This window comes from Rana temporaria, chromosome 1 (assembly GCF_905171775.1).
Source record: "Rana temporaria chromosome 1, aRanTem1.1, whole genome shotgun sequence".
Lineage (NCBI taxonomy): Eukaryota > Metazoa > Chordata > Amphibia > Anura > Ranidae > Rana > Rana temporaria.
Window position 1 is genome coordinate 559217861 of NC_053489.1, and position 12072 is coordinate 559229932.

The 12072-nt window shown below is 43.6% G+C and overlaps 1 protein-coding gene across 1 annotated transcript in view; it reads left to right on the top strand.

Moving 5' to 3' along the window:
• WWC2 (WW and C2 domain containing 2) overlaps window positions 1-12072 on the top strand; it is a 272174-nt gene that overhangs the window by 199416 nt on the left and 60686 nt on the right. The window contains exons 13-14 of the mRNA XM_040333887.1: window positions 6876-6947; window positions 10743-10826. Of these exons, the coding sequence (XP_040189821.1) occupies window positions 6876-6947; window positions 10743-10826 (156 nt within the window). The remainder of the gene's footprint in view (window positions 1-6875; window positions 6948-10742; window positions 10827-12072) is intronic.

A 12072-nucleotide genomic window follows, 5' to 3' on the forward strand; every position in this document is an offset into this window, starting at 1 on the left:
CTACGTATAACTGCGGCGGCTGGTCGGCAAGTAGTTACGTTTCTGCTTGCCGTGTGCTACGTCTGTCTCTGTTTTACCGATCTTGGCTTGTTCTTGACTATCCATGACTGCTTGTGACGACCTTTGGCATGTCCTTTGTTTATCCTTGTCTGCTAGTCGCCCCGACCTTTGACTTATCCCCTCACTATCTCTTGTATCCTGAGCTGCTGCTTCCCCTCTATCCTCTATATCCTACTGTAAACGTGAGCTGGGGACTCTGGGGGTCGCAACCTGGATCCAGTTGCAGCCTAGTAAATCCTCACCACTAGAGGCTCTGGTGAACACCTGCTGGATCTTAGACTCTGCGCTCTGGGGAATCTTAGGCTCTAGCTCCCTGTGGGATCCCTGTTAGTGCTCCAGTGACCTGCCTTTCTCAGCCACCCAGTGTTCTGTCCGCAGCAGTCAGCCGTAGGGTCCACTACCTTAGCGGTGCACTCCTAACTGCAACAGTGTGCATCTGTCACCTGACCACAGGTGACCTGACAGGTTATCTCCTTTTCTTTTTTTTTTTTTAAAGTGTGCTATGGGCTGGTGACCTTATGATCTCTTCTATGTCGTTTAAGTAGATCTCCACCTCTCCAAGGTTGCCTTCCCCTGCCTTCAGCCATATGCCTGTGCATAGTGTGAACTGCATGTAGCAAGATCTCTGAATGAGACAGGATGAATGATAAGATACACTCTCCCATTCAGATATCATGTTACAGGCAGCGTAGTAGACAATACACAGTATTTTCTCAAATGAAGGAGGAGGGGTCAGGTTTCTCATCATTTTCTTTTTGCTATTTATTGAGTTGAATTCGATCACAAGTTAAAGGGATACATGGCCTACATTGATTTTTGGGTCATATAGGAAAGGTGAGAGCATGGAGGTGGCTCTGTGCACAATTGGTGGTGATATTCCTGCACTGTAATATTTGCCACCTGTTTGTCAGTGCAGAGTTGATGAGCGCATATGCGTTGGGAGCACTAAAGTTCATCACTAAAGATTTGGGAGTGAAAATAGACTGCACACACAACAATGTATTTGTATTATTTATGTATTTGGTTAGCACATTCACAGCAGCTCATTGTACTAATGGTTATTTATTCACATTGATTTGATGTTGGATATGGGATTAACAAATATTTCAAGATAGAGGCACTTTATGCAAGATAGAGGCACTTTGTGTAAGTAGGGAAAATAATTATTTGACCCCTCTGCAGATTTTAATTTGTTTAGTAAGTTTGCCCGCTTACATAGAAATGAAGGGTCCATAATTTGTATCATAGATGTACTTTAAATGATAGAGATAGAATATCAACCAAAAATACAGAAAAAACACATTATACAGATATTATAAACTGAGTTTCAGTTCAGTGAGTAAAAAAAGTATTTGATCCCCTACCAACCAACAAGAATTCTGGCTCCCACAGACTGGGTACAGTATGTACTCATGTGGTACACAGATTAGTTCTGTCAATTTAAGAAGGTGCTCCTAACAACAACAACTTGTTATGTGTATTAACCACTTCCCGACCTCCTCATGTACATTTATGTCGGCAGAATGGCACGGACAGGCACAATCGCGTACCTGTACGTCCTCTGCTAGACGTGGGTGGGGGGTCCGATCGGGACCCCCCCCCGGTACATGCTGAGGTCGGGTCCGCTCGGGGAGCGATCCGGGACGACGGCGCGGCTATTTGTTTATAGCCGCTCCGTCGCGATCGCTCCCCGGAGCTGAAGAACGGGGAGAGCCATGTGTAAACACGGCTTCCCCGTGCTTCACTGTGTCGGCGCATCGATCGCGTCATTCCCTTTATAGGGAAGACACGATCGATGACGTCATTCCTACAGCCACACCTCCCTACACTAGTAAACACACACTAAGTGATCCCTAAATGTTACAGCGCCCCCTGTGTTTAACTCCCAAACTGCAACTGTCATTTTCACAATAAACAATGCAATTTAAATGCATTTTTTGCTGTGAAAATGACAATTGTCCCAAAAATGTGTCAAAATTGTCCGAAGTGTCCGCCATAATGTCGCAGTCACGAAAAAAATCGCTGATCGCCGCCATTAGTAGTAAAAAAAATAAAAAAAATAAAAATGCAAAAAAACTATCCCCTATTTTGTAAACGCTATAAATTTTGCGCAAACCAACCGATAAACGATTATTGCGATTTTTTTTTATACCAAAAATAGGTAGAAGAATACGTATCGGCCTAAACTGAGGAAAAAAAATGTTATGTATGTTTTTGGGGGATATTTATTATAGCAAAAAGTAAAAAATATTGCATTTTTTTCAAAATTGTCGCTCTATTTTTGTTTATAGCGCAAAAAATAAAAACCGCAGAGGTGATCAAATACCACCAAAAGAAAGCTCTATTTGTGGGGGAAATAGGACGCCAATTTTGTTTGGGAGCCACGTCGCACGACCGCGCAATTGTCTGTTAAAGCGACGCAGTCCCGAACTGTAAAAACCCCTTGGGTCTTTAGGCAGCAATATGGTCCGGGGCTTAAGTGGTTAAAGACACCCGTCCACAGAATGTTTCTTGCATTCACACCTCACCATCGTGGGCAAGACCATAGAGCTGTCAAAGTATGTCAGGAACAAGATTGTAGACCTGCACAAGGCTGGAATGGGCTACAAAGCCATCAGAAAGAAGCTTAGTGAGAAGGACACAACTGTTGGAGATATTATTCGCAGATAGAAGATATACAAAATCACCTTTAATCGGCCTCAGTCTGGAGCTCCATGCAACATTTCGCCTCGTGGGGTAAAGATGATCATGAGAAAAGTGAGGGATGATCCCAGAACTACACAAGAGGAGCTTGTGAATGGTCTCAGGGCAGTTGGGACCACAGTCACCAAACAAACCATTGGTAACACAATACACCGCCTTAGATTGAAATCCTGCAGCGCCCGCAAGTTTCCCCTCCTCAAAAATTCACATATACAGGCCTGTCTGAAGTTTACCAATGAATATCTAAATGATTCAGAGAAGGATTGGGAGAAAGTGCTGTGATCAGATGAGACCACAATTTGAATTCTTTGGCATTAACTTGACTCGCCAAGTTTGGAGGAAGAAAAATGCTGACTATGACCCTAGGAACACCATCCCTGCAGTCAAGCACGGAGGTGGAAGCATTCTGCTTTGGGGCGGTTTCTCTGCTAAAGGTACAGGCCAACTTTGCCGCATTGAGGGGCCAATGGACGGGGTCATGTTTTGTAACCTTGTGGAAAAAAGTGTAGCTCTAATCAAAATATATAAATGAATAAATACGTCAAAAATTTAATAAAGTACTCAAATATTGATGGTGAACAATGTAAATATAAATGTCCCCATAAGCACACTATGAAAATCTATATGCAGGAAATTCAAAACCGATGCAAAAATGCAAAGACTATCTGTCCTTAGAGTGATCAAACTTCAGTGTTGACAAAGTTCAAAATATGGTGATGACTTCAAACCATGCAGATCTGTGCAAGTGAAGAAGTGATGAAGTGAAGGGAACCACCGCACAGATAAAAGGCTCACCAGAATGTATGGACCCTAGAGAACCTACATTCAATGGGTCAAAAAGGCTTGCGTGGTGGAACCACAATGTAATTTGGGCGATCTTATGGACTTCAGGATGCTGTGCCAGAGATGACAAAACACCAGCAGGATAGAGAGAATCTCAGGGAAAGGTGACTTCTTAGTGGGTTGTCTCATAGAAATGATGGTTCAGGGAATCCCAAATAGATGTAGAAGGGTTGTGTCATATAATAGAAGAAAAAAACGGCCACATAGCGTAACTCTATATTGCATATAAAAAGTTTAATGAAGTCAGAACACTTTTGTGATGATATTCAAGCGCTTTGTATAAAATGTGGCAACAATGGAGTTCTTCTGATGCGTTTTGTCCGCTAGGACATCATCTGGGGTATGTTTTGCAACCTTCTTTCCTCAGCCAGAACACTGAAGATGGGTCATGGATGGGTCTTCCAGCATGACACTGACCCAAAATACACTGCCAAGGCAGTAAAGGAGTGGCTCAAGAAGAAGCACATTAAGGTCATGAAGTGACCTAGCCAGTCTCCAGACCTTAAAGTGATTGTAAAGACAGAAGGTCAGCAGCAGCCCCCCCCCCAATACTTGCCTAAGCCAATCTCTATCCAGCAATGTTGCAGGAGAGGCTCAGCTGCCCGGTACTCTCCTCCTCATTAGCTGAGACAGCAGCGGAGGGCCATTGGCTCCCGCTGCTGTCATACAAAGTCAGTGACCCAGGAGGAGAGAGAGGGTGCGGGAACTAGCCGGGGGTCCGTGTCTGGACACACAGAGCTGCGGCTTTGCTCGGGTGTCCCCAGGGCCGCTGATAAGCCAGTACAACTGGCCCTGTTGTAGGGGGCCCCGGATGGCAACCCCCCTTTTTTTTATTTATTTTTATAAAAAAATATATATTTTTTGTAATATATATATATTTTTTTTATGTTTTATTAAAGGGACAATTTTTTTTTCTTAGGGGTACCGGGGTCCCCAGGGGCCCGGAGATCCCCAGGGCCCGGGATGAAAACACCCTTTTTTTTATAAAAAAACAAATACATTTTTATATATTTTTTTATTTCATATATATATATATATATATATATATATATATATATATATATTATTAAAGGTCTCCAGGGCCCCGGGTGGCAATCCCCCCTTTTTTTTTATAAATTCTTTTTTTTTTCATATTTTATTTCATTTTTTTTTCTTTTTATTCCTTATATATGTGTATGTGTGTGTATATATATATATTAAAGGGCTCATGAGGCCTCCATGTGGCAAACCCCCCTTTTTTTTTTCTTTTTTTTTTTTATAAATGTTTTTTTTTTTTTTTTTTTTAATTAAAGGGCCCAGAGGCCCCCAGGGCCCTGAATGGCAACCCCCCCCCCCCTTTTTTTTTTTATAAATGTTTATTTATTTTATTTTTTCATTTTTATTAATAATTGGTAAAGGGCCCCCCTCCGCTTCTCAATTCGCGGCAGCCCCCCCTCCCGCTTCTCAATTTCAATTTCAGATGGCAGCCCCCCCGGTTCTCTGCTCCAGGTGCCTACCAATGCCGCCAATCCCGTAACATGCTGCAGAGACAGTTTCAAGGCGGGGCCAGGGGTGGAGCTAAAGGCGGGACCAGGGGTGGAGCTGAAGGGGGCCCCGTCATGTAGGCTGTACGGGGCCCCATGATTTCTATCAGCGGCCCTGGGTGTCCCCATAGCAAGCTGCTTGCTGTGGGGGCACTCGTCAGGGGGGAGGGACCAGAGAAGTGGAGGATCCAGCCTGCTCGATGCAAAACGACTGCACAGGGCCGGTAAGTATAACATGTTGTTTCTAGGCAAAAAAAAAACAGAGACTTTAGTATCACTTTAATCTTCTAGAAAATTTATGGAGGGAGCTGAAACTTGGAGTTGCCAAGCGACAGCTAAGAAACCTTAAGGCCTCGTACACACGACCGGATCTATCCGCTGGGATTGATCTGCGGATCAGTTCCAGCAGATAGAGACGGTCGTGTGTACGGCCTAGCGGCCATTTCCCAGCAAATAAAAATCCAGCCGACGGATTCCCAGCGGATAAAAATTTCTTAGCATGCTAAGAAATCTATCCGCTGGAATCCAGTCCAGCGGACTGATCCGGTCGTCTGTACAGACTCACCGGATCAGTCCGTCCGCTCCCATCCCTCGCATGCGTCGTAATGATTCGACGCATGCGTGGAAGTAGTTACCTTCCAGGGTCGCGCACGTCGGCGCGGCCACGTCACCGCGGATGTATTCCGCGGGGATTTCGATCGATCTGATGGTGTGTACAGCCATCAGATCCAAATCCGCCAGAGGATTTATCCGCTGGAAACGGTCCGGCGGACCGTTTTCAGCGGATATCCTCTCGTCTGTACGAGGCCTAAGGATTTAGAGAAGATCTGTAAAGAAGAGTGGACCAAAATCCCTCCTGAGATGTGTGCAAACCTGGTAACCAACTACAAGAAGCGTCTTACCTTTGTGCTTGCCAACAAGGGTTTATCCACCAACTATGAAGTCTTCTTTTTTTTTTTTGCTTGGGGATCAAATACTTATTTTACTCACTGAACTGCAACTCAATTTATAAAGGATTTTTGCCACAGTACATTTATACTTTAGCTAAATATGTATATTGCTATTCTCTCTCAATACTACTTGTAATGGACTAAAGTTAACTTGGTCTGCTTACAAAGATATATCCGCCATGTCCAACGTTCTTTAAAGCGGGAGTTCACCCATTTAAAAAAAAAAAAAAAATCTCCCCTTAGCTTCCTGCTCGTTCGGTCTAGGGGAATCGGCTATTTATATTAAAATAGGTGCAGTACTTACCCGTTTTCGAGCTGCATCTTCTTCCGTCGCTTCCGGGTATGGGTCTTCGGGAGCGGGCGTTCCTTCTTGAGTGACAGCCTTCCGAGAGGCTTCCGACGGTCGCATCCATCGCGTCACTCGTAGCCGAAAGAAGCCGAACGTCGGTGCGGCTCTATACTGCGCCTGCGCACCGACGTTCGGCTTCTTTCGGAAAATCGTGACGCGATGGATGCGACCGTCGGAAGCCTCTCGGAAACCTGTCAATCAAGAAGGACCGCCCATTCCCGAAGCCCATACCCGGAAGCGACGGAGAGGATGCGTCTCGTAAACGGGTAAGTACTGCACATATTTTAAAATAAATTGCCGATTCCCCTAGTAATAACGAGCAGGAAGCGAAGGGGGAAAAGTGCCCTCTAAGGGTGAACCCCCGCTTTAAGTACAAAAGGGTATTGGTAAGGCAACAAACTATGGTTTTCTTCCATGTCCTAATGTTGTTGTCTTTTTCTCTCCCAGGCCTTGTGAAGATGTGGCATTTAGTGAAGAATATCCAGTGCTTGGCACAGCTCAAGTTCAGCTAATTCTGAGGTGAGAACTACAGCTTTATATCTCAACCAGAAGAGACTTGCCACTGTGGTAATGCTACCTGCAGTGTTTATTGAAGCACAAATGTGCAACAACGGGAATGTCAGATTGCAAGGATGCTAACAACTCCTAATCATAGATTCATGAGTTTATTTTACACTGTTCTATGGCACTGACTCTTTTCCTTTAACACTTTACAGAGAACTTTGAATCCCTAATATAATTACCTGTCTCATGAAGAAATTCACAATCTAATGTCTTATTTATGGCAGGGTCTGAAGGAAGACTTGCCACAAACAACCCCACAGCAATCAGATTGTTCTTTTTACTCCTTATAACAGCAAATGAAGAATCAAATGGGTTGCTTTGGGCAATATTGATTGAAAATTCAAATGTAAGACCCACAGTTACTACTTTGCTGATTATGCAAAATATGTTTGGTCTAATTTACTGGAATGAATAGAACACTTGAATGTATTCTTTTATTACATTTCTATTTTGAGATGGTGTCAGCCCCAACACCAAAAACCTAAATGTATTTATAATTGCTGATAAGTGGATAGCAATGTATTCTGTTGCCCTCTAGTGGAATGAAGAATTAACAGTTTAAAAAAAAAATCTAACTACAAGGTAGGCTATTTTAAGTTCTAGATAGCATAGAGAAAGTTTACACCCTCTGGCCCAGATTCAAGAAGCAATTGCGCCCGTGTAACCATAGGTTACACGGCGCAATTGCTTACTTGCTCCGGTGTAACGAGTGCTCCTGATTCAGGAACCTCGTTACACCGACTGCAGCCTAAAATCTGCGCGGCATAAGGCTCTTATGCCACGCAGATTTTAGGCTGCATTCTTGCGTGGGCCGCTAGGGGGCGCTCCCATTGTGATCAGCGTGTATTATGCAAATTGCATACTACCACTGATTCACAAACTTGCGCGGGCCCTGCGCAAGCCAGGTACGGAGTTTCCGTACGGCAACTTTAGCGCAAGGCTGCCCCTTCTAATAGTAGGGGCAGCCAATGCTAAAGTATAGCCGCCGCTCCCGCGACGTGAAATTTGAATTTCACGTCATTTGCGTAAGTGATTCGTGAATGGCGCTGGACGCCATTCACGTTCACTTTGAAGCAAATGACATCCTTGCGACGTCATTTGCCACAATGCACGTCGGGAGCGCGCCTAATTTAAATCATTCCCGCCCCCGGCGGGATCATTTACATTGCGCGCGCTTACGCCGGGCAATTTTGCCGGTGCGCCCTTGCAATTTACGGAGCTACTGCTCCGTGAATCGAGTGCAGCGCAAAATATTTGCGGGGGCGCAGGGCAAAATCGTTGCCCTGCTCCCCCCCGCAAATATCGCGCAAATGTACCTGATTCTGGGCCTTTGTCTTTTTCTATATACGTTTCCTGATTTGGGAGATTTCCCTTCACTTCCTGTCTTAAAGAGGGGCATAGCAGCAAACTGAAGTGCATGCTTCACACCATTCTTTATAGATGCCTCTGGAGATTTGTAATAGTGTTGATGTCACCCCAGACATACCATGACAGTAAAAATGTGTCACGGGTACAGAAGGTGAGGGGAAAATGTCCTCAATCTAGGGAGGTAAAGAGAGGACAATATAAAAAAACGATAGAATCTTATCACTCCTTGCTGTGTTAATAAAGAAAAAGCGGCCCCACTTTACATTCTCATTGGAAACCTGTGCTGAGGAGAAATGTATAGCATACTATTAAGATCTCCTTTTGAAAATGCCACATGCTTAGCTTTCATGGTAATCCTTTACAATGCTTTCAATCACATAGCTGGATATATGCAGACCAGGAGTTCTTAATTGTACTTGCTGTATAGCTAGCTGTTCTGGGTCAATGACTCGAGCAATTAGCAATTTCCAATAATATTCAATGTTGGCAGCCAAAACATTTCACTCAACAGGTTGTCTTTAAACAGGCTCTCCAATCTTAGTTGAAAATTAAAATTCAGCAGCTACAAAAACTGTAGCTTCTGACTTTTAATAAGGAGTCACTCTTCTGTCCCACAATCCAGTTGTGTGCTCACCCAGCCGTTTTCTCCCTGTGTCCTCTCTCACCAGCACCTTTACTATGGGCACCCGGCTATGACCTCTTGCAATCACCTAAGCAAAATCAGGTACTCGCTCCCCCCTCATCCCCAAAAGATCCATTTCACAAACAGGAGCAGGGGAGGAGGCCTTTAACCAGTTAATCACCGCCTCATAGACAAAATACGTCTACAAGGCGGTTCCTTATCTCTGGGAGGACGTCCTCCCAGAATCGCGCACCCGCGTGCCCCCTGGGGCGCGCACACAGGAATGTCCATGACCGCCGGGTACAGAGGACCCGGCACATCACGGATCACAGTAAATTGCCACTGATAGCGGATGTTTACCGCGTGATCGCTCCGTCATTGGATGTAAACAAACCGGTTCCTCCCTCCTCTCTCTGTACCAATCGGTACAGTGTGAGAGGAGAGAGCGGGTGTCGGCAGCGCTGTGGGCTGGATCTGTGACTATTGCAGTCACAGATCCAGCCATCCCTGCAATACTCTGCAATACCCCCTGCGCAATACTCTGCCATACCCCCTGCGCAGTACTCTGCCATACCCCCTGCGCAATACTCTGCAATACCCCCTGCGCAATACTCTGCAATACCCCCTGCGCAATACTCTGCAATACCTTCTGCGCAGTACTCTGCAATACCTTCTGCGCAGTACTCTGCAATACCCCCTGCGCAGTACTCTGCAATACCCCCTGCGCAGTACTCTGCAATACCCCCTGTGCAATACTATGCAATACCCCCGCACAATACTCTGCAATACCCATACTCTGCAATACCCCCTGCGCAATACTCTGCAATACCCCCACACAATACTCTGCAATACCCCCTGCACAATACTCTGCAATACCCCCGCACAATACTCTGCAATACCCATACTCTGCAATACCCCCTGCACAATACTCTGCAATACCCCCTGCGCAATACTCTGCAATACCCCCTCACAATACTCTGCAATACCCCCGCACAATACTCTGCAATACCCCCGAACAATTTTCAGATATTGGCACCATAGCTTGTGGACTCTATAACTTTCCCAAAGACTAAATAAAATATTCACCAATTTTGTACTTATTTTTACCAAAGATATGTAGCAGTATAAATTTTGGCCCAAATTTATGAACAAAAATTACTAATTTGCTAATTTTTTTGTAACAGAAACAAAGAAAAATTCATTTTTTTACAGAATTTTCTGTATTTTTTTTTTATAGCGCAAAAAAATAAAAACCCAACGGTGATTAAATACCACCAAAAGAAAGCTCCATTTGTGGGGAAAAAAAGGACAAAAATGTCATTTCAAGTACAGTGTTGTATGACTAAGTAATTGTTATTCAAAATGTGAGAGCACCGAAAGCTGAAAATTGGTCTGGTTATTAAGGGGGTTTAAGTGCCCAGTGGTCAAGTGGTTAAGTTGGACTTCCGCTTTTGTGGAGTTCTGCTTTAATGTATGCTTTATTCTTTAACCACCTTTTACCGCTTTGTTCAGTCTTTGACTAAGTTAATATTGGAGTTCCTAGATTCTCAAAATGTTATTATAAGAGTTCTTAAAGTCTCAAAATGCACAAGAAATGTGATACTCCTTGAAACACACTGGTAAGAAAACATTTGCTATAGAAGCCTCCAACATCTTCATTACACTCAATAATAGTAATCATTAATAATTTACTTTACATTTGCTTTTTACAAGAAATAGCATCTGCTCAGTGGCTTTTTTTTTTTTTTTTGTATCCCTAGATATGATTCAGGAAATGCCAGCTTTGTCATGATTATTGGAGAGGCAAGATACCATCCCTCCCGTGTCCAATATGATTCCAGAGTGTAAGTGAAATACGTAGTCTTGGCAGTCATACATACATAAGGTCCCATGCATACAGGTGTCATAATTTACTGTGACGCCCGTGTGCAAGGGGCCAAAAAAGTGTGTAAAGAGTTGAGTAATGTTGAGTATAAGCAAGTAAAGGTGTGCAAGCATATGGACGAGTAAAATTCTTCTTCATTGCCAGTATTCTAATTACTGAACTCCAATGTAAAAAATTGTATATTTATTTTACTGCTCTGTCCTCAGCTCTGTATTACTGATCTTTGCTGAGCTGTGTGCAATGTCCCATAGACAACAATGCATCCCATCTCATTTCAGATCAGTAAAAGATCAGTAAAAAAAATGTTTTACTCTCCATGTGCAACAGGCCTTACTGTTGCCATATGTTGTATATCTGTTTTTTTGTTTTGTTTTTTTTCAATTTGTTATTTAGTTCAGTTTAACAATTAGTGCTAGGGTTTCCCCATATCAGAGATTTATGATCTTGCTTATTGATTCCAGTTGTAGCTGTCTAGTCTGTTACCTGTCACTATGGCTGAAATTTAAAGCCTCTACAGCAAAGCCCATCCCTCACTGCCCTATGGAAAGAGGGGGATTTATACAAGTGTCTGTTTCTTAGAAACACATGTGAATTTTATCTGTTTAAACTAAATAAACATTTTATAGTTTTAACTTTTATGTACATTGGTCTACATAGTTCAGCATTGACAGTAGCTAACATAGTCTAAGGTGGCTTCATGGGAAGAAGAGTGGCTCTCTGGTAAGTTATTGCTTATACTGACTCTGGCACCAATGTAATAGACAGTTTGCCTCCAACTGACTGCAATTTCAGGACTGTTGGTTCTACAACTGATTACCGATATTATTGTTTTTTTTTGTCCTGTGAACACTTAGACTGGGATACCTTTTCTTCTCTATCTCAGCACTGTAAAGCCTACTATGTTACATATTTCTGACCACTGCACTCTGTAAGCTGGTGTATACATTTACATACTCCTAAGCCTCACAATTCGGCCCTGTACACACGATCAGTCTAAACCGATGAGAACGGACTGAAGTTCAGTTTCATCGGTCCAAACCGACCGAGTGTGGGCCCCATCAGTCTGTTATCCTTCGGTCCAGAAATTTAGAACTTGCTTTAAAATTGAACTGATGGACTGGTAACCGATAGGTCAAAACCGACGGTTAGTATGCAAAAGCATCGGTTCAAAACCTGCGCATGCTCAGAATCAAGTCGACGCATGC